General features: G+C 38.7%; 2 protein-coding genes across 21 annotated transcripts in view; one reads left to right on the top strand and one right to left on the bottom strand.

The window, feature by feature from the left end:
- Positions 1-16,210, bottom strand: part of LOC141374044 (uncharacterized) — a 72,784-nt gene extending 56,574 nt beyond the window's left edge. Inside the window, exons 1-3 of the mRNA XM_073900271.1 lie at positions 16,203-16,210; positions 13,597-13,890; positions 12,940-13,484 (exon numbers count right to left, since the gene is read on the bottom strand). Of these exons, the coding sequence (XP_073756372.1) occupies positions 12,940-13,484; positions 13,597-13,890; positions 16,203-16,210 (847 nt within the window). The remainder of the gene's footprint in view (positions 1-12,939; positions 13,485-13,596; positions 13,891-16,202) is intronic.
- The window catches only part of RNF2 (ring finger protein 2), a 49,215-nt gene continuing 37,998 nt past the window's right edge, over positions 11,502-22,718 (top strand). For 6 of the 20 annotated variants that reach the window (XM_073900108.1, XM_025877768.2, XM_073900103.1 and 3 more), the window contains exons 1-2: positions 13,430-13,649; positions 20,324-20,417. The gene's annotated coding sequence lies outside the window, so the exon portion shown is untranslated. Of the gene's footprint in view, positions 11,522-13,010; positions 13,106-13,429; positions 13,650-13,899; positions 13,916-14,196; positions 14,278-20,323; positions 20,418-20,515; positions 20,568-22,051; positions 22,232-22,718 lie in introns of those variants that run through there. The other 14 variants (XM_073900106.1, XM_073900102.1, XM_073900094.1 and 11 more) reach the window with 10 other exon arrangements.

Below are 22,718 nucleotides of genomic sequence, written 5' to 3'. Positions count from 1 at the left end.
TAATTATTTTTTAAGTGTCTTGTCACATAAATATATTGTAAAAATAAACTGAAAACTAAATCACAAGTGCTTTTGAGAAATACATCTTTGCTCAATTAATGATTTTCAAGATAATTTCCCCTCAAAAAATAGAGAAATGACTGCAAGTTGTTCCATATTGTTTTTTTGTTGTTGTTATTGTTCAGACTGTTCTCAAACTAAAGCATTTACTATGAGAAATGTTTTCTTCAATAGTGATTTTTTAAGTTTTAAAAAATGAAAAGATTACATAACTATAGGTAGATTACTCATGTTAGGCTAGGTCTTTTTTTTTCCCCTTAGATGTACACCCTTAAATGTGACTTGAAAGAATAGATTTTTTAACGCCTCAGTTAAAAAAAGCAGATGGCAGACAAAGATGTGTTACTGAATTCTAGCTATTAAAATTTGATATCTAAATTCCAGATGAGAATGAAGCAAACAGGAATGTGTAAATTTTAATATTTACATATAAGAGCTGTATTTTCCAAAAATGTTTTGCTTTAGATTAAGCAAGAGTGACTCAAAATCTACACCTTTTCAATATGAAAATAATTGCATTTCGAAAGCCAGAAGTTTCAACTTCCAGATTAAGAAATGATGTCTCAGTTAATTTGAAAAGATGACTGAAGAACTTTTATTGTTATATAACTAGCATAAAAGGAAACTTCTGAACCACCACCAAGTTCTGATTCTCTACTTTCAAGCTGAGGTCACATTCCTCTCTCCTGTCTGTGTTGGGATAGCCTCTTCCAGTAAGCATACATCTGGTTTAAATTCCCACCATATGTGATAAATCAATGCATAACAGATAATAAATTTAGAAGACTATATTTCTATAGGCTTTGGCTTCTATTCTCTTAGCTTTTGCAAGTCTGATGATTTTTCCATCTTAGCTTATCTATGTTATAGTAATAACAGAAGGCCCAGAACACAGAATGTACTTTAGGACTAGTAACTTATCTCCAAAGGGAATCAGCAGGATACTTGAAACAATGATTAATCCTGTATCTTTATGAGCTTTGAAAAACTGAACCCAACATTTCATGACTTCTTATGCTATAGTCCTTTTTATCCAATTATCCTTAATAACTGGGGATTATTATTACTAACATATATGGATATTCACTATTTGGATTATTTGTATATTTATTTTTTATTGTAGTACAAATATTTAAAAAAACCTAGCGCCATTATTACTAGTTAAAGCAGGGTCACCAATTGTGAGAAGGTAGTTTAAATAGTGGTTAAGGATATGGATTTGCCTGCCCTATTACTTCAGGTGACTTAGGCAAGTACTAAAATGCATTAAACCTCTATTTTCTAATCCATAAAATGGTAATAATTATGTAACCTCTTCATAAAGTTGGCATAAAGATTAAATGAGATGATGCTTCTTAAAATACTTAGCACAGTACCTGACACATACAGAGTTTATGAGATTGTTGGCTATTAGCACAGTTGTGAATTTATCTACAACTCTTATCGTTTTCAGGATAAAGCTAATGTTGCCAAGACTGGAGTCCTATGAGAAGTGCTATTCCATAGTGTGTAATTAAAAATGGGCCTCAGGAAGAACTATTCCTACTGCCTTTCTCTTATTTACCTCATCACATTTGGTATGTGTCTGTGTCCCCTACTAGATGCTAGGTTCTTTGAGATAGGGTCTGTGTCTTACATCTCTTTGAATTACTGAGTGTGGTTAAGAGCCGTAGACTCTTGCTAAGGGAATGTATAAATGAACATGTATGCAAATACACTTAAAACATTAATTTCACATTTTGAGTTATTTATGTGGTTTAAGTAATCATAAGGAGCAATTTCTTTTAACTCCCTTGGGTCTACAAAGCAATATAGATATTATAGCTACAAATAAAAGGACAGTTAAAAATCATATATTGTTCTTTGTTTACATTTCGAAGAGGAGATCTAGTTTAGACATTTTATATTTGAGATACCTATTAGACATCCAAGTAGAGGGGCTGAAAAGGGAGTTGGATAGTTTGGAGAGGTCCTTAACTTTCCAGAAACTTAGAGAAATCCATAAGTTTTGAGAAAATTGAGAGTAGTTAACATATGGGTAGCACTATAGCCACATTACTGAATAGGATCACCCAGAGAGAGGAAGTAAATTAAGAAGGAAGAAAGTCCTAAGACTAAACCTGGGACATTCCAAAATTCGGAGCTTGGGGACATGATGTGAAGTCACAACAGAGACTGATCTAGAGAGGGTCAGAGGGTCAAAGAAATTAGCACCAAGAGAAAGCCAATTATCACATGTTCAGCTCTCATTGACCCTGGCTCTTGCTCACATCTACGTTGGGGGATTTTTGCAAATTTGGTATGCTATTGGATCCATCTCTAGTTTTCCTAACCTTCTGCTTCTCAGAACCCTCAATCAGTACCCTGTTCTGCATGTGTCTTCAGACGAGGCTCACCTGAATCTTTAGGATCTAGAATCAAGGTCAGGGGTGTCCTTTTGCCAGCCTCAGCTAACACCAGCCATGTTGCACCTTGCCCTTATTCCTCACCTCACTTGTCATCCTCTCCTGGAGGAGGAGGAAAGATAGCTACTCTTGATGACTTGGCTTTAGACCCCCTGATTTAGCTTTCAGGTAGGTGTGTTATACCCCCTTAAACTTATCCTGTGCCCCGCTTTCTTGGACTTCCTTCTTGCCTGTGTATTTTATTCTTGCTCCAGGTCTGGGCATTTGACCACTTTGGACAAACAACCTGTCTTTTTCAGCCAGTCCCTGAGTCTATCTCTGCAAACCCCTGTCCCTGCTCCCCCCCACCATTCTATCCCAACTGCAGACCTTACTTGGGTCATCTGATCCAATCTGAAGAGAGGTCAAGTCTCTTGAACCCAGCCTAGTGTATTGCCCAAGCTTTTTACATATGGTAATCTCAAAGAGTCTAGAAAATTAGAATTCCCTGGAATAGGTGTATATAAGATGGAACATTCAAATATTTGATTCTCAACCTACAAATCTGTACTTGTTTCCAGCAATCACAAGCTAAACCAGCAGGACTTTCTGGAGGGAGTACTAGGAGTTTAATTAGCAAACAACATCTGATATTTCCCCTAGAGACTGTGGGATATAAATGAGCAGGAAAAGAATAGAATCCCAAGATAATTATATAGGTCCTAGAACTCTTTTAAAGGGTTGCTATTTGAGGGTTCTGTAATCATTGGTTGGTCCCTGTTTAGCCTAAATTCTTACTAAGTAGGGTCAGGAATGTTTAGGAGAATGGAAATTGAGGTCTAGTAATAAGACTTCAATTCCCTGATTTCCAAGGCCACTACAAAACTAGATCTCTAGAAACAAAGAATTTCCAAGTTCTAGTTTTTCTATTTGCTTTGGCTGATGATGCCTGATCTAGAACAGCTTTTTTCTTTATCTCCATACTTCAGTTAATAATAGGTAGATATGTGCAGAAATTTCACTCATTTTTATGTTTACTATTTACATGTAATTGTATCTTTACTGCTTTTATGATAAAACTCAATGTTTTATTCCAGTGTGAAACATGCAGATGATACAGAAATTAAAAAATAGGGACGCCTGGGTGGCTCAGTTGGTTAAGCGTCTGCCTTCGGCTCAGGTCATGATCCCAGTGCCCTGGGATGGAGTCCTGCATCAGGCTCCTTGCTCAGCAAGGATCCTGCTTCTCCCTCTGCCTGCAGCTCCCCCTGCTTGTACCCTTGCTCACTCTCTCGCCCACGCTCTCTCTCTAACAAATAAAAAATCTTTAAAAAAAAAATTAAAAAATAATTTAGAAACTGAAAGTCCTCAAAAGTTCTCCTTTCCTTAAATATAATTTCTCTTAATAGTTTGGTGTATATTCTTTTGAATGTTTGTATTATGAAAATAGAATATATGGTACATATTACATATATTGCTGAGAAACTTGACTGTTCACTTGATAACATATTTTTTCTATGTCAGTACTTGTAGCTTTTTTCTCCAAGTTTTTATTTAAATTCTAGTTATTTATCATGTATGGTAAAATTGGTTTCAGGTGTAGAATTTAGTGATTCATCACTTACATATAACACCCAGTGCTCATCACAAGTGCCCTCCTTAATACCCATCACTCATTTAGCTCATCCCCCGCCCACCTCCATCAACCCTCAGTTTGTTCTCTGTCTTTAAGAGTCACTTATGGTTTGCTTCCCTCCCCCTTTATTTTCCCTTCCCCTATGTTCATCTGTTTTATTTCTTAAATTCCACGTGAGTGAAATCATATGGTATTTGTCCTTCTCTGACTTATTTCACTTAGCATAATACACTCTAGCTCCATCCATGTCATTGCAAATGGCAAGTTTTTTAAAAAAACGTATTTATTTATTTATTTGACAGAGAGAGAGAGAGAGAGGGAACACAAGCAGGGGGAGAGGCAGAGGGAGAGGGAGAAGCAGGCTACCCGCCGAGAAGGGAGCTCGACGTGGGGCTTGATCCCAGGACCCTGGGACCACGACCCGAGCCGAAGGCAGATGCCCAATTGACTGAGCCACCCAGGCGCCCTGCAAACGGCAAAATTTCATTCTTTTTGATGGCTGAGTAATATTCCATCGTGGTGTGTGTGTATGTGTGTGTGTGTGTGTGTGTGTGTGTGTGTGTGTGTGTGTGTGTGTACCACATCTTTTTTTAAATTAACATAAAATGTATTATTTGTTTCAGGGGTACAGGTCTGTGATTCATCAGTCTTACACAATTCACAGCACTCACCATAGCACATACCCTCCCCAGTGTCCATCACCCAGCCACCCCATCCCTCCCACCCCCCACCACTCCAGCAACCCTGTTTGTTTCCTGAAACTGAGTCTCATAGTTTCTCTCCCTCTCTGGTTTCATCTTGTTTCATTCTTCCTTCCCTTCCCCTATGATCTTCTGCCTTGTTTCTCAAATTCCACATATCAGCGAGATCATATGATAATTGTTTTTCTCTTATTGACTTATTTTGCTTAGCATAATACCCTCTAGTTCTATCCACATTGTTGCAAATGGCAAGATTTCATTTTTTGATGGCTGTATTCTATTCCATTGTGTGTGTGTGTGTGTGTGTGTGTGTGTGTGTGTGTGTGTGTACACACACACATCTTCTTTATCCATTCATCAGTCGATGGACATTTGGGATCTTTCCATAGTTTGGCTATTGTTGATCATGCTGCTATAAACATGAGGGTGCATGTGTCCCTTTGAATCTGTATTTTTGTACCTTTTGGGTAAATAGGTAGTAGTGCAAATGTTGACTCATAGGGTAGTTCTATTTTTAACTTTTTGAGGACTCTCCATACTGTTTTCCAGAATGCCTGCACCAGCTTACATTCCCACCAACAGTGTAAGAGGGTTCGCCTCCCTCTGCAATCTTGCCAACATCTATTGTTTCCTGTGTAGTAATTTTAGCCATTCTGACAGGTGTAAGGTGGTATCTCATCGTCATTTTGATTTTTATTTCCCTGATGATGAGTGATGTTGAGCAGTAGCTTTATCTTATCCTTTTTTAACAGTTATATGGTATACAGTACTGTACAGAATACTAAAATTTACTTAACCAAAAATAAAATTATATTCAGGTTTTTACAAACACAAGCAATGTAAAAATTAACATCCACGTATATATTTCTTTGCACACTTGTGCAAGTACTTTTGTAAGATACATTCCTAAAACTGGATTTCTTAGGCTGAAGGACATACACATTCAAAATTTTGAGAACTACCAAATTGCCCTCTTAGGAGGTTGTGTCATTTTCATGCACATCATTAATGTATGCAATATCTGTGTTCATAAACATAGACCAACAGTTAGTATTATAATTGTGTGAACATGATAGGTAGAAAATTATGCCTATTCAAATTTTCATTTTCTAAGTATTGTGGTAATGATTAAACTAAACATTCTTTGTAAAATATACAAAGCAGGTATTTTTAGTGACTGCTTTTTAAAAACTAGTTATTTTCATTACCTAAAGGCATACTAGATGTATCTTAGGAGCAAAGCATAGGTATGCCTATATATTACAATGTGTCAAGTATTGGGGCCATTTTTTGGGGGGGCCCATTTAAAGATGAATAATGACTGGCATTGAAAGATGAATAATGACATTGTGCCCTCATGCTACTTTCACTCTCGTAGGTGGGTTAGGGGGACATATTTGCATACAGATAATCTAGGCAAGTGAGTGGGGGAGAAAGATGCTAAATCTGGCTTGAGAACTAGTCAACTTTTTTTTTTTTAAAGATATATGTACCTCCATGTTCACTGCAGCATTTATTTTTATTTTTTTATTTTTTAAGATTTTATTTATTTGACAGAGAGAGAGACACAGCGAGAGAGGGAACACAAGCAGGGGGAGTGCGAGAGGGAGAAGCAGGCTTCCTGCCGAGCAGGGAGCCCGATGCGGGGCTTGATCCCGGACCCTGAGATCATGACCTGAGCCGAAGGCAGACGCTTAACGACTGAGCCACCCAGGCGCCCTGAGAACTAGTCAACTTTCAAGTTCCACTTGGAATATTAGGATTAAACTTATACTCTTGGTATGAAAGTTAGTATGTTTTGACAGGACTCTTCAAAATCAACATCCAAATTGAAAGTCCACCAATAACAAACTTTCCTGTTGGTCATTATTCTTTTGGTGGGGGCCGGGGGGTGGCTGCAACAATGTCACATGACGTTCCTAACATGGGTTCTCCTGATCGAAGATTGTTCCTGGAGTATTCTATACTACAGACAGCAACCTCCTTTCTTTGTTCTTTTCCACTAAAGGGCTCTGTATTTTCTGCATTTGTTGATAAAGATGGCTCTTTTCCTGTACCATGAATGGCATGGTATCTCCAGGTTACGTTTGACATCTTCTTGTAATGCAGTTCACTATGTGTCAAGCCTTAAGCTAAAGGCTGGGATAAGAATATGGACAAGCCTAATTAAAGAGCAAGTCAGGAAATGAATAGGTTGGCAGATAGCTAAGAACTGGATCATGTGGAAGAAGGCACAGCTGTGCTGAGGTCAGGCCCACAGTCGTCTTTTTAAATTTTAGGGAAGGGTCAAACCAGGACAGCTAATGTAATAAAGTCCAAGAGTGAAGACGGAGGCTAAGGATGTGTAAATGTCAAGTCAAGGAATTGAAAATACACTAAGAGAATCCGTACTGCCTTAGAACAAGAACTAATTAGATCAGAGGAGTGAGTGTTGGAGAGGGACACAACAGGGTGAGATAGGTCGCCCATATATTCTTAACAGGATACTATGACAAGAAGGTTCTTTTGCAGCCACCTTTATCCCATACTTCATTTGTGACAGACTTCATAATCCTTAAGGGGATTCTGATCTTATAAGCATGGTCTGTGAAATTTGTTTATTTAAAAAATGATGAAACTTTTGTACTTACTAAAATCCTTAGAAACTATCTCTTCCTGGATGTAACACATAAAACCTCATTATTCTAGGTTGACCAGAATGGTTTTTGGATTTACCTGAATTATAACCTACTTTAGTGTCTTATTCGATGTATATTTTAATGGCTTACTTCTGTAGAGTATAAAATGCAAATAACTCAGCAGATGGATGGCTACTGCAGGGGTTTCCAGATCTTGATGTAGTCTAAAATAAAACAAAATTTTCTCTGTATGGGTGGGAGTTGACAGTTCTTTTAAATTCTTTACTAAAAACATTTCCAAGAAATGTGTTAGATAAGAGATGTCTTTACCCTCCACTCACCCCACAAAAACCATTCTAGCACCACGCTTGTTTTAAGTGAGAAAAATTAAAATGTCCACAAAGGCAGTTTGAGTAAGCTGTCATTTGATTTAAGTATTTTGCACTCTTCAACAGTACTTCCCTACAAGGATCTTCTTGCCTTCTTTTCCAGAGAAATTTCCATTTTAGTTCTGAGTTTTGATCTTAATTATCTATTCCTTGTTAGCTTCCAAGATGATTCTTGGTGTTCCTATATCAATGCCAAGGCACAAAACTCTTCCCTTGCAATAAACATTTTGAAAGGAAAAAAACTTCCAAAGTTTATTTGAATGGAATAAACATTTTTCATATTAGAAAGCTTAAGCCAGGGACGCCTGGGTGGCTCAGTTGGTTAAGCGACTGCCTTCGGCTCAGGTCATGATCCCAGGGTCCTGGGATGGAGCCCTGCATCCGGCTCCTTGCTCAGTGGGGAGCCTGCTTCTCCCTCTCCCTCTGCCTCTCCCCCTGCTTGTGCTCTCTCTCTCTGACAAATAAATAAAATCTTTAAAAAAAAAGAAAGCTTAAGCCAATAATTATTAAATCATACTTTAACTTATATTTGAAGTGGATATCACAATAGTATTTCCCATTTATATGCTCCATTATTAACTACAAAGAAACAGTTGGCTATTTGTGTTGCATCAGAATGAAAACTTTTATTCATTCTTTTGACTTTTCAAACATATGCTAGTTCATTATTTTAATAAAATGCACTAACAGATGTTAGGCAGAATGTGGCCACATCTGGGACACATAAAATACCATTCCAAGTCTCCATAGGAGGGAAGGAGCAATATTGTTTAGTTCTCCCCAAAAGTCTAACCAGCCCATCTCATTTAATCTGTTTAACTCCTTCGAGTTGAGTAGTGAAGAGTAGCACCAATTATTTTGTTTGCCTTGGGAATATAAAAAGGAACGAACTAAAACACCAAGGGAAATGTCACAAAAAGAAATGCACTACACTGAAATACAAATAAAACTTCACTAAAGCCTGTGGCTAGAGCTATATTTTTTCAGCTGAAGAGGTTGTAAATCTTGAGTTGCTGGTTTCCTGAAGCCACCTTAAATTATAGGTCTCTTTAGGCCTTTCTATAACGTCCCTACTTAAGTTGACCCTTTCCAAGAAAGCACAACACATCTAAACAATGGCAAATAAAGATTTTGGTAGAAGATATATTTTGACAACAGTATATATATAGATGGTGATTAAATCCCAAGCTATTCCTGTCTTCTGATCTAACTTTTAATTTTGTTTTGTTTTCTTAAAGCAAATTTTCTAAGGAAAAAAAACAAGACCTGCTGGTTTTCTGTCAATGGGTCAGGTTTATACAGTTACATTTAACATCATCTCTAGCTTCTTAAAAATAGACAGCACTGAGGATTGGAATAATACTAGTGTTGAGAGGAAGCTCTGGAGATGTTTGTCTTTTACCGCTGCTTACCCATTAGAAAGAAGGAAAATGCTGGAGTTGTGTGTGCAGCATCGAGTGGGAAGGCACCTGCGGCATAAAGGGAAGTATCCCCGGGCTTGAATTCAGATGACCTAGGTTTGAGCCTCAGCTCTGCCACTTATGAGCTCAATGTTTGTAACCACAGAAGTCACATTTTTTCTTGTCTATAAAGTAGGAATAATACGTTGGAGGGCTGATCTGAAGATTCCCTGAAATAATTAACATAAATGTGCTATAGAAACTGTGACACGTACATAGTTTATTTTTAACAGGCTATTGGTGGCCTGCAATCTTCATTTTGGAAGAGCAGGTATCAGTTAGATATTTGGAACACAGCCAAATAGAAATCCATGTGGTATATATAGAACAGGCAGGTATAAATTCCCATTTCAAACACACTGCCTAGAGAAAGACTCTGCAAGGACTAACGGCAATCTCAATAGAAATTTCTGCTCATAAGTGATAAAAGTGAGGCAAACCAAGCTCATATGTATTGCTCTATTTCATATACACACTGGGATCAAAGATTCTGTCTTTCATTTTCTTAACACCTATTTATTGAGCATCTAGTATATGTGCCAAGCATCACACTAATCTCTAGGTATACACTGGTGGACATGATTTCTGCTCTCAAGAAACTTATGTCCTACTCACATTAATAGCTTTATTCCAAGAACTTGGCAAAGTGTTGGCACATAGTGGATACTCAGTAAAACTTGGTTGAGCTGAACTAATCTAATTTTGTAGCATTACCATAGCAGAAAGCTAGTAAAGCCGTGAATTTTGTGATCAGAAATGATTTTTGTACTCAGTTCACCATGTGATTAATAGGGTACTACTTCTCAAGTTTTGAGGGAAAAATAATATATATTTTTTTCTTTTTAGGTAAACTCTACCCCCAACATGGGGCTAAAACTGACACCCCCAAGATTAAGAGTCACACAATCCTCCAACTGAGCCAGCCAGCTGCCCCAAAAAGAATCTTTTTAACCTAGAGTTCATGGAGTCATCTACCTATACTATGATACTTGTATTATGTAGTGTTAATTTAACATTTTCTTACTCAAAATATGATTATGACTTCCAATTAGTACATGTAACATGGGAGGCGAGTATTAGTAGAAAATGTTTTTAAGGGTAATATCCCTTAGGTCAGGTCAAAAAGTTAGCAAAAGGAATGTAGGTTGGCTATGTCAAATCACTAGACAGACTGACATTGATTTAATATACAACTAAAACAAAGGGGAAGAAAATGGAAGGTCCATTCTATTTACATGATAGTCAACTCTTAACAAGTACAGAGAATTTACTTTTGAAAGCATAACTTCCAGTGTTATGGAATAAAACTTCTTGGGAGTTTTTTCATAATATATAGGAGCTCACTGGTGGGGTCAGGGTGGGTAACATTAGTATTGTTCATCAATATCCCTACTTCTCTTGACTTGGTACAAGGACTCAGTCTCCTTGCAGATGGGGGAGGCTAAGTAACTAGTTTTGGCCAATGAAATTCGATCAGTAATTGTTTTTTTTCCCAATCTAAGGCTATGAAAAGTTCATGGGGATTCTTTAGTCTTTTCCTCTGCCACAGAAACTCAAGTAGCTGTGATCTAGGTGAGATAGCTACAAAATGGTGGACCCTCTATCAATCTGGTTCCTGGAGTGACCGGAACGGAGGGAGTCTGATCCATATGAAGCACAAAGCATGAATAAGCAATAAATTTCTGTTGTGTTAAGGCATGGAGATTTTGGAAATTTTATTACTATACCATAACAAAATCTTTCCTGATTAATATAGACAGGGGAGGCCCATAGCACCCTCAATGCCAAGTTTTTGAGTAAGAGATATAATAGATAATATGACTTCCATTAATTTGACAGTAGTGTCTTTCATATTAAGGATGCTAGCCTAAGGTCTAGCTTTTTAATCACATTTAATCCAGATAACCCATAAATTTTCCATTTTCCCACTAATTCTCCTGTGAATCTTTTTAAGTACTATATTTAACTTTTAACCATAAAGTTCCTGTGCTTGCTACAAATGATCACTTTTTGCAACATCAATTGAATTTCTTAATCTAACCACACATTATCTTCACAGGCATAACTGGAGCAAAAGGTTCTGAATTATCAACACCCTTAATTGAACTACACATGTAGTCGTCATGAATAAAGAAGGGATGGTTCTGCACCTGCACTATCTCTAGAAAGTGGACCTTTATAAGGACCTTTATAAGAAGCATGCCTTGATTATAGTTCTTCCTGGACACACGAAAAGGCTACGTCTTGATAAGCTGGTGGAGGCTGAAAATATTGTAAGTCAAAATCCATTTAATATACCTAACTTACTGAACACCATAGCCTATCTTAAATGTGCTCAGAACACTTAAATTAGCTACAGTTGGGCAAAACCATCTCACACAAAGCCTATTTTATAATAAAGTGTTGACTAGCTCATATAATTGAATATTGTACTGAAAGTGAAAAATAGAATGGTTGTATATAGGTAGGTACAAAGTGTATGTAGGTTTCTTATCAGTTGTTTACCCTCCTGATCCAATGGCTGACTGGAAGTTGTGGCTCACTGCTGCTGCCCAGCATCACAAGAGTACCCTACCACATATAGCTAGCCCAGGAAAAGATCAAAATTCAAAATTTGAAGTACGGTTTCTACTGAATAGTATCACTTTCAACCACTGTTAAGATGAAAAGTCATACATGGAATTGTAAATTGGGGACCATCTGTATTTTGACTTTTTTTTTTCATACTGGAGAAAGAGCTTAACCTTGAAGGGCTTGTGGAGTCTGAGAATTGTCATTTCTTTTCCTTCCTTCCTTCCTTCCTCTCTTTCTTTAAGTAGGAGGCGCCAAGCCCAACATGGGGCTGGAACTTACCACCCCCAGTTCAAGAGTTGCATGCTCTACCCACTGAGCCAGCCAGGCTCCCAAGAATTGTCATTTTTTTATTTAAAGCTATAGATAGTAGGTGAAAGTTTTCAAGTCACTGAAAAAGAATAATGCTTTGCTCGTTTACTTTAATGGATTGTTAGGTAGGATACATAATGTGTTTTCTTTAATATTTTAACACCTGTCCTCTTTCTACCCATCCAAAAACTATCTGCCACAGTACTACCCAAATCCTAGCTCCTTAGGAAATCTTCCTTCAACACACCAGCTGGAATCAATCCTTTTCTTTTCCAAAATGCTATGTAAATTCATACCATTTATTTGGCATTGCTTGGAGAGTTTTAGAAAGTTCAAAAGCTGGAAAAGACCAAGAATCATCCAACACAATCCTCTCATTTTGCAAATGAGGAAAAGTAAGTCCAGAGAGGTTATGCAATTTACTTAACTCAAATGGTTAGAGACAACCTGGAGGCTATAAACCTAGTTTTATAGGGCCGTCCATTTCTTTATGTCACAAATGCCTTCATATTTACTGTCTGATTTTGTTGGTTATCTTTTCAAAAGAAAAAGGACGTCTCACCAATAGTATACCTTGAGGTCAGGGAGCTCTTTCGCTTGTTACTTCTTCAGTTTATCGCTTAATTTATACGCATTTTACATATTTTTTTGGTAGACTAATTGGTTGTGTTTTAGGTAATAATTACATCTATTTAATCTATTACTTCTTATATTCTCAAGTTCAGAAGATAATACTGGAAGGGGCCAAGAAGGTAGGAATAAAACGGCAAGGTATAAAAGAGCTGATGAAAACAATCGGAATACTTACAGACGTCCAACAATATACTTCTAGAATAGAAGGTCATTTTCCCTGGAATAATTAGATCTTGTAGGTTCACTCTGCCAGGATGGTAAGTGTTTGTTGAATGGGGAGGCAGAGGGCCGAAGTTCAGGTGAAGTTCTAGAGCTGAATGCCTAATGACGATGTCTACCAGGTGAGATGGGTGTAAGAACTGGAGGCAGTCACAGAGAGCAGAACTCTTGAGGCCAAACCCCAACCAAGGAGGCGTAATGGGTGGGCCGAGGCAGGGGCAGAAGAGCACAAGCAGCCTGAACGAAGAGAACGAGGCGGCGCCGTCGACATCCGGGCGTTGCCCGGGGGCTGCGTCGACCCCGCCGAGGGCGCCGGGAGGCGGGGCCGGCCGGCCCGGGGAGGGGCGGCTCGCGCCCTCCAGGCCAGCACGCGGCGGCGCCCCCTCCCCTCGCGCCGCGGGCCTCCCCGCGCCGTGCACGTCCCCGTCCTGCGCCTCCGCCCCCTCGCTCGCTCGCTCGCTCCTTCCCGCCCTCCCCGGAGCGCCGGCCGAGCCGGCTTCCCTTCAGTCTCTCATGAATATTGAGCGGCCCCTGTTGTATTTCCCGAGCTCCATTGCGGAAGCCGAGACTCGCCATATTGTGCGGCGGCGCCGGCGGCCGCGGCTGCTTGTACCTGAGTCTCGGTCTGGCCGCGGCCAGTGGAATCCCGGGCTGGGGCAGGAGCTGGTGAGTGGGGCGGGCGGGGAGGCGAAGGGCGCGGGAACTGCGGGCCGGGACGTGCGTCGGCTCGGCGGGGCTGCGGGCGGCTGACGGCGGCCTGGGGGCTGGGGGGGGTGTGTTGCCCGCGGGGGGTGTGAGGGGAGATGGCGCCGCCGCCCCCGGCCGCTCTTGGGGCGGGGATGGCGGGGGAGGCAGCTTCTCATTGTTCCCATTTCTTCGAGGGTCTCGGCGGAGGTGGTGGGTCCGGCTTGCGGAGGACCCAGTAGGAGAAGGTCAGGGTTTGAATTCCATCCTTCGTTGGGAACCCCTCGCTGTCCACTCCTCAGCGCGGAGGCCGGGGCTGCCGTGCGGCCCCCTCGCCTCCCGGGGCGGGGGCTCCAGCCTCTCGGCGGCCCCTCTCCGAGGCCAGCGGCGTGGAATGTGGGGTTTTTCCTCCGGGCTTCCCCCTCGCTGCCCAGGGGTATGTGTCTGCACCGTGGGGGTGGGGTAGGGGCGCTTTGTGCAGAATGCCCCTTTTCCCCCCCGCGGTGCTGGAGTCTGGGTTCGCAAGGCGCTACTCGGCGTCGGGGTTCCAGGTGGGCTGCGGGGAGACCACTCCTGGTTAAAACATTCCTGGAGTGCCGCCTGCCTGCCGGCGAGTATCTGTTGCTGCTTTCTAAAACCGCGAGGTTGCCCCGAAGGAGTCGTGGGGGGAGGGGTTGTCTTGGTTTGTTTCTGATGGAAGCTTCGCGTTTTGAACCCAGTCGTTGACGCTGAGATCTTTGGTACTGGGTGTCTCCAGGGAGCCCTAGCCCAGGCTGTCAAGATACTTTCCCTCCTGTAAAAGTAGTCTCCTTGCTCCCAGAGATACTGTTAGTAAAAATTGGTCTTTGAAACTTCGAGGTTCGTTCCGATCATCTGCCCGCTAAGACCATTATGGTCTTACCGTCTTCAAGCCTTTTTGGGTATATACTGCATGGCTGTCAGAAAGTTTGAGAGATTGTGTGCCTTTAAGGGGTAAAGTGGTTTGGAAATGTTAGGTTTCCTTGAGGTGTGTGAAGAAATTTGTTTGCTGTGAAAAGAATAGGCTTGCATTCAGTGTTTTGGTAATACGCTTTACTTTTAAAAATTAAAAAAAATTGAGACGTGGCTTTGATGAGAATTATGTTTAAAACTCATGTCTGAGTGATTTGGGTTACATAATCTACTTTTGGTGAGTTCCAAGACGATAAGCTGGAATACTTAGTGTAATTGGTAGATAATCTACTTTTTCCTACTTGCATTGGGGTATAGTTGTTGAATTTTTAATAACTTAGATTGGTGTCAGATCAGGCTTCTATAATGAACATTTGACCCTTTGATTTACAAAGAATTTAAATGGCAGCAATAAGACTTTTGGTGATTCCTTTTTTCCACTGAAATTTCTACTTGTCACAATCAACAGGTATCTTAAAATCTTGATTGTACGTTTAACGTGTTTAAAGTAAAATAATGGGTAGTTATATAAGACTCCATTTTCCAGATATAGCACAGCAAATATGGCCCCTTACTTTTTCGGAGGATTTGAGTTATTTCCTTCAGGTACCCTTGTGGAATCCACCTTTGAGGTTAATTATAGTAGGTGTGAGTGAAATGGAGAATTTATGAAGGAAACTGCCTGAGTAGGCTAGTCTGAGTATTTTAAAAATACGCTGGTGGTCCTCAAATGTGCTACACAGAAAAATTTCAAATTAGAGCCACTAATATGTAGACAATGCAGACATTCAAAGTACTGAGACGTTCTGAGAATTTTGAGTTTTTCTCTGCCTATATTGAGCACTGAGACAGCTAGTTCCTAGGTTTATGTGGGTAGAAATACTGTATAGAGCAGGTCAGCAAATATCTTAGGAATTTCATTTTTGTATTATTGACCTTAAGTGTGTAGTGTCAGGTCTTTCTCTGATTTATTCATGATTTGTGTTTTTATTATGTGGTCTTTGGAGTAAAGGTGATTTATGTCTAATGAATAATATATAACCAGATGTTTTAGTGACAGTTTCATTTCTGTACATTAGCAAAGAAGCATAATTCCTTCCAGCAAGAGAAGTGAATTAACATTAAAATGTACTTTATTAAAGTTATGGACACATTTTTAGTATGACTTAAAGCACCTCATAATTTTGTAGCAACTCATTTATTAAATCTGGAGAAACTAACAATGCATCACAGTTTGCCATTTTTTAAAAAGAAAAATACTGTGGGATTATGCACATTCTGCCCACATACAGATCTACACTTGATTAATTAGTGTTTATTACACATGGTGTGAAGACCTTGTCATTAGACACCAGTTAATTTCCTCATTTTTTTCCGTTTCTCTGAAATCTTCGTTATTACAGTAACTTATTGAATGTTTATTTGCATTTAACTGAATAGATCCCCATATAATTTGGGGGTGCGAAGGTACAATAACATTTGCCCTGTCCATTCCCTCTCTGTAGGTCAAGATACCCTGTTTATCCCCCCTCATCCCTAGGTTTCCACCTAATGTGTCAGATGGGACCTTGGGTGTTTCCTGTAAGGAATACAGTTTGATTTTACCTGGACATACTGACTGGTAATAGGACTCTTGGTACTAAGTAGAAGGTGGTGTTAGTATGTCTACAACTAGAGCAGGAGCTGGGTAATGAGTCCCTGACTTTATAGATGTAGATGGTAAGGGGAGTAGGTGGCCCACTATCCAGTTTTATGCTTCTAGGAGGAACTCCAGTGGAACTGGCCATGGATTTTCAAGTTTAAAATTCTTTTCACTTTTGCCTTATAGATGTTATAGGCAGTTGAAGTGGACTGGTATGTCTGGGCCTAGTGATACTTATGTTGGAAGCTCAGCTATGTACATTACTAAAAATTCCAAGAAAGATTCCTATTGCTTCAATTTGCTTTCTCCCATTTCATTTAGAAATGGATTAACAATATGTTTGCTGCCTCTCCCTATCTTCCATTTTGTCATAAAAAATAAGTTTGCTAAGTAATGAAAAATTTTTGTAGCTAACCTCAGATTAAATTGTCTAATGAGGATATTTTATTAAGTAACAGACCATGTGAAAACTATCAAAGCATTTTGGACATTTATTTTCAACAGATGTGTTGATTATAGACTCTCCTGCCAGGGGGATTTCTTTTTGTTTCTATGCTATATAGAGTGGAGTTGTGTTTTCTGAAGAGGTTAGGTTCTAAAGATGATGCATAAAATGAAAGTCACACGTGGTAGAAAAAAATGATGCTTGAAAATCCTGTAGGAAGGGAGAACAATATGCCAGTAAATTCATTTTAGCTTTAGCGTTGGAACAGATTAGTGTTCAACAAAAGAAACAGCTTTCTGTTGCATTTAGGGGCCATGTTGAACAACGGCAAAAAAAAAAGTATTTTTTTATTTTAAAAAATATTTACTTTTTAAAGTAAAGTCTGGGGGCTCGAACTCATGTCCCCAAGAACAAGAGTTGCATGCTCCACCGACTGAGTCTGCCAGGTGCCCTGCCAAAAATGTATTTAAATATAAACATCACATTCAGCTGGTCATGCTTACATGAGGAGAGGCTTGTGGGGAGCTGAGACCTTTGAAGAGCAGCAGATCAGCTTTACCATCTCACATTTTCTCTAGGATACATGCTCTAGTAAAAGGAGGTGGTTGTGTGTGCTTGGAATACCTTGTGCTATTTAAGTATTTCTCATTTCCTTTTTTTTCTAAGTTGGATAGTTTAAAACACAAAAGTTAAATTATTTTTATGGTACAACTCAGCAAATTTTTTTAAGATTTTATTTTTAAGTAATCTCTATACCCATCATTGGGCTTGAACTCATAATCCCGAGATCAGGAGTTGCATGCTTCACCAACTGAGCCAGCCAGGCACCCCTCAGCAGACAAATTTAAAGGGTTTTGAGTTATCCTTTATAAAATAGATTTTATCTTTAGGAATAGTTCCAAATTTACTTTCCTCTTCAGTGAAGCAGCATGATCTCTCAAAGGAGAGTTGTTTGACAGTGTATTAGTTCTAGTAGAGAAAACAGTAACTTGAATAAGAATTTCAGAGGAGATTTAATATAGGGAGTTGGTTAAATGGTTGTAAGAGCAAAAAGACAGCATTACAGTGTAATCGACCTAAGAGCTCAGAAAAGAGATTCCTTTGGCCTGGTTCTGTACCTTTGAGGAGGTCATCGTTCAGCTGCTGATCAGGTTCTGGAAGTACTCAAAAGTACCCAGAGATGCTAGAGGCTGAAACCTGTTGTTGCTGCCGGGGTGAGGGGCTGCAGTTGCTGCCAGGAACTGGAAGGAAGTCCTTTCACCCCTCTTTCTGCTTTCCAGTTTTCCTTTTACTACCTCTACAGTCAAAGTCTAACAGGGAGAGTGGCAGAAGAGTCAGTGAAAAACAATTGTGCAGTCTGAGCCCCAGCACCAAAGAGCAGAATCTAGAATGGTGGTTTTGGAGTTGAGAGACAATGAGTCAGTGATGTACGCAAAATGGTGTAGGTTAAAGTACAATAATTTAAATAGGGAATCTTGTCCTTACTTTGCCTGGTCAAAAAACAAGTGTTGATTATCTTCTGTGTGCCAGACCCAGTGCGAGGGATTAGGGATAGAAAATGAATTGAACAAGGTCTCTGTCCTTGAGGAATTTACAGTCTTAAGTGGGGATGACAAACCATCTTACAGTGTGTTAAATGCAATAACAGATGAGTGATGTGCTTTGAGAACCCAAAGGACATTGCAACCTACTTGCCTCTTCTCTGCCTTGCTAAACTTAATGACTACTATTTTTATTTTCTATCTTGATCAAATCCAACTTCATTCTCTGCTGTGTTCAGCTCAACTCCTATGAAAGCTCTTTAGGAGATGCCTCAATTGTGTTATGTAATCATAATCATTATTAAGCATTTCTGCGTGCCTTACTGATTTAGATTGTAAAGGCCATCACTTTCTTTGCACTTTTAGCCTAGCCTAGTACTGTGAACATAAAAGATGTTCGAGAAATATTTATTTTTGCAGTAGTTGATGGGAATTAAAATGTTCATCATTACTTTTGCAGACATTGTTTCTTCCTTCCAAGGTCATTAGAAAATAGTTTTGAGTGTTGTTTGATTTTACAGATGTCATAATTGAAGGATTAAAATAATTGGTTAACTTAAACTGTATAGTACCAGCAGCTGATCTAGAAATGCGACTTCGGATTTTTTATTCCAGAGCCAGCAATTTTGGCAGGGATTCATTTAATGGCTAGATAAAATCCTGTTCTACACCTCTCATTATTTTATAGCCTAATGTTCTAAAGTCTCAGTTACTTCTGGCAGAAAGAAAAGACAGAAGCTCCTCATTTTATTTCCTAAAAATAAAAAATATCATGCAGTTTCTTTTTACATTGTTCTTTTTAATTATCCATATTTTGTCTCCTTTTTTTCCTATTCCATGTGTTATTTACCACTACCTCTATTAGCTATTGTAAAATGTGCAAATCTGTAATATTTCATTTTGACTTTTTAGAATAGTGTTTGTTTCCACTACTATGCGCACACCATTAAACCAACTGATTCTTCACTTTTTAAAAGATGTATGCCTCCATGCCAGTAATTGCATTAAACCCTCACTATTTACACTATTTGCTATATAGAGTCCAATTCAGTCTGGGACTGCTGTCTTGGAATCCAGCCAGATGTTTTATAGAAGGCTTTACTATATTACAGAAAGGGTTGTGTTGTGTATAGTGGAAAGAGCTTCAGAATTGAAGTCAGGAGTCTTCGTTTCTAGGTCTGGTTTCACTACAAGCAAGATTACTGGCCTTTCTGTTTTCTGTTAAAAAAAAAAATAGTACCCTCGCTGATCCCACAGGTTATTTGTAAAGACATAAGTGGTAGTGTAGGTAAGAGGTTTTGTAAACAGCAAAGCACATTGTAAATATATGGGGTGTAGGTGAAGAAAGAGACAGAGATGAATTAATCTCTGGCATGGATCCTGGTTATAGTTCTGTGCCTACTTTCAAGGGAGTTTTCATATTTCAAAGTTGTTAGGGTGGAATGGAGTGTGGGAGGAGTTGTAGATGTCCTATAACCCTTTTCCCAAGTCTGGTTTATAGTATACTCTCCCCCTTAAATAATGTATTTTAAGGTTGACATGTCTCATTAATTTCTTTACACCAGGGTCAAATATCTTGCTTATATCACTAGACAATAATATTGCAAACTTAAACATCAGGAGCAAAACTACCACTTTGTAGATTGTTTAAATGACAAGGGCCTGGGGGAGTAGGGGAAACAGATGGTATTACTATTTTGACTGGAAACTACCTATTGTGGTTTTGTTTTACTTATTTGTTGTTTTATGATATCAATTACAGAAATTATCTGCTTTTCACAATACACTTAGCAAAATTAAAAATTATATCTGTTGTTTACTTTTCATGAACTTACCCTCTTATCCTTGATCTTAAAAAATTTAATTGGCCTATTTGTGAAGAAAACCTGCCTTGTTGAATTAATAGAAAGATGCTTTTTTTCCTAGCTTTTTTATTTTTATGAGGTACTGTCCTCCAGGAATGTTTTCTCATGTGGTTATAAAGCAATGAAATATGTTAAAGACTCTTGAATATTGATAGTTGAGTATTGTTTAAAGTATTAAGACTCAATTTCTTTGTCCTTAATGTTGTTATAATTATGTTTGTATTTAAATGTAGGTCTCGTTTCCAGTTTGGGTTAACCAGTGATAACTTACCAGTGTAGCCTCCTGAAATACTTTTTTTCTCAGAAGTCTCCATAACTTTTGAACAGGTAAAATAACAAATGTATAATACAGATAACATGATTATCAAAGCCAATTTAATTTATCCTGAAACCTTTTGGATGATCTGTTGCAATAATTGATTTAGGAGGATTAAGAAGACAATATTGGTGTGCCAGTGAGGAAAAAAGTGTGACACAGTAAGCTGTTTTTCATTTCTTTTTTTTAAGATTTTATTTATTTACTTATTTGAATGAGAGAGTGCACGTGCATGTGAGCCTGCAGGGAGGGGCAGAGGGTGAGAGAATCTCAAGCAGACTGGGCTAAGCACCGAGCTTATGTGCTGCTCAGTCTCACAAATCTGAGATCTTGACCTGAGCCAAAATCTAGTCAGACTGACTAAGGCCCCCAGGTGCTTCATGTTACTCATTTCTTAAATGGGTTGTTTTTAGTTTTAACCCACATGTTCAATATATTGCTTGGTCCTTTCAAAAATAGCTTAGGAGCTGATGGGAAAATCGATAAATTATTAAACTGCCTTTTTTTTTTTATTTTATTTTATTTTTTTTTTTAAAGATTTTATTTATTTATTTGAGAGAGAGAGAATGAGAGATAGCACAAGAGGGAAGAGGGTCAGAGGGAGAAGCAGACTCCCTGCTGAGCAGGGAGCCCGATGTGGGACTTGATCCCAGGACTCCAGGATCATGACCTGGGCCGAAGGCAGTCGGTTAACCAACTGAGCCACCCAGGCGCCCCTAAACTGCCTTTTTATTAAATATAATTTCAGTGGTCACTTCAATTTTTTAAATGTATTTTGGGGGAAATTTTAAGTAGAAAAAAATGTTTTCAGTACTCAGTTTTAATTCCTCTTAAATTTTGATGTATTTCCTTTTGGAAATAAATTTTCGTTTTTTTTTTTGTTTAAAACATAGTTTTAACTATTTTATATTATAGATCTGAATTTATGTGTGTATTTTAATTCTTTTGATATCACAAACACTTTCTATGCCATAACCAGTCTGGTAACATTTTTGACAATGGCAAAATACTTCAATTGGTTGGATCCTGGGGTTCCTTTTAGCTTGGTGGTAGGGAGGTCCAAAATTCATTATGACAGCTAGATGGAAGTAATTAACAGGCAATACCTTTTGTCTCCATAAATTTGCAAGAATCAATCTGTAATCCATGGCAGTAGCTTGTTGCAGTATAGCTGATGAAAACTGAGAAGGATTTAGAGAAGATAGTCTCTGGTTTTTCTGCTAATTAGTTGGAATTCTTTTTTAGAGCAAGCGTTCTTGGCCTTCAGTTCTGGGCTCTCTTAAGGCACCATTATTCTGAGATTTAGGGCATGTGTTCTTTTGTATGGTATTCCCCCTGCACCCCCCCCCCCCCCCCCCCCCCCCCGTGAGAGTTCCTAACTTTTTTCAGATTCTTGGTGGGGATGTGGATTCAAAAGTTAAGAACCATGGACTTACAGGATTTCGTTAAAAAGTAGAGGTAGAGGGAAAGCTGTACAAAAAGTGCCTGCAAACAGTATCTTGCAGTATCTTGTATTGAATTAATGTCAATTTTCTTTTTTGTTCATTGTTTAATAATATAGAATCAGTTTTGCTTAGGAGAGAATGATTTCACTACTTTAGCTACTTAAAGTCTTTTTTCTTTCTTTCTTTTTTTTTTTTTAAAGATTTTATTTTTAAGTAATCTCCCCACGCAGTGTGGGCTTGAACTCACAACCCTGAAACCAGTAAGTTGCATGCTCCACTGACTGAACCAGCCAAGTACCCCAAGTTTTTATTAGAGTATTATATGATTTTCTCTTTTTAACATCTGAACTCACATGAAGATTACCAAAGTCTAATTGCTAGTAAGTAGCTTTTAAAACATATTTCGAGATACATACACTTTAAATATTTATATTTTCATTGCTAATAAGGAACTCTGCCTTAATGGACATAAAATATATACATTTATACATCACCCAAAACATGTTTATTTTATAAAGAGGTTAAATCTGTTTATTGACTAACTCAAAATCATGTTGATTTCCAGTATTTATGAGCTGTGCCAAATTTTTGCTGCTTTCATGAACATAAAGATTATGCTAATCTTTAGATTTATCAGAGCTGTAAAACTTCTTTCTGTCCTCGGAGTTTCTGGTTTCTTTTTTCATGTGTCTAAGATCCTGGCCTTTAAAACCCCAGGAACTGCTTTTTTTTTAATTTTTATTTTTTTTTTAAAGATTTTATTTATTTATTTGAGAGAGAGAGAATGAGAGATAGCACGAGGGAAGAGGGTCAGAGGGAGAAGCAGACTCCCCGCCGAGCAGGGAGCCCGATGTGGGACTCGATCCC

This window comes from Callorhinus ursinus, unplaced genomic scaffold (genome assembly GCF_003265705.2).
Source record: "Callorhinus ursinus isolate GAN/ISIS: 27379988/994484 unplaced genomic scaffold, GSC_fseal_2.0 scaffold13, whole genome shotgun sequence".
NCBI classification, from domain to species: Eukaryota; Metazoa; Chordata; class Mammalia; order Carnivora; family Otariidae; genus Callorhinus; species Callorhinus ursinus.
This window is presented reverse-complemented; position numbering and strand designations above follow the sequence as displayed.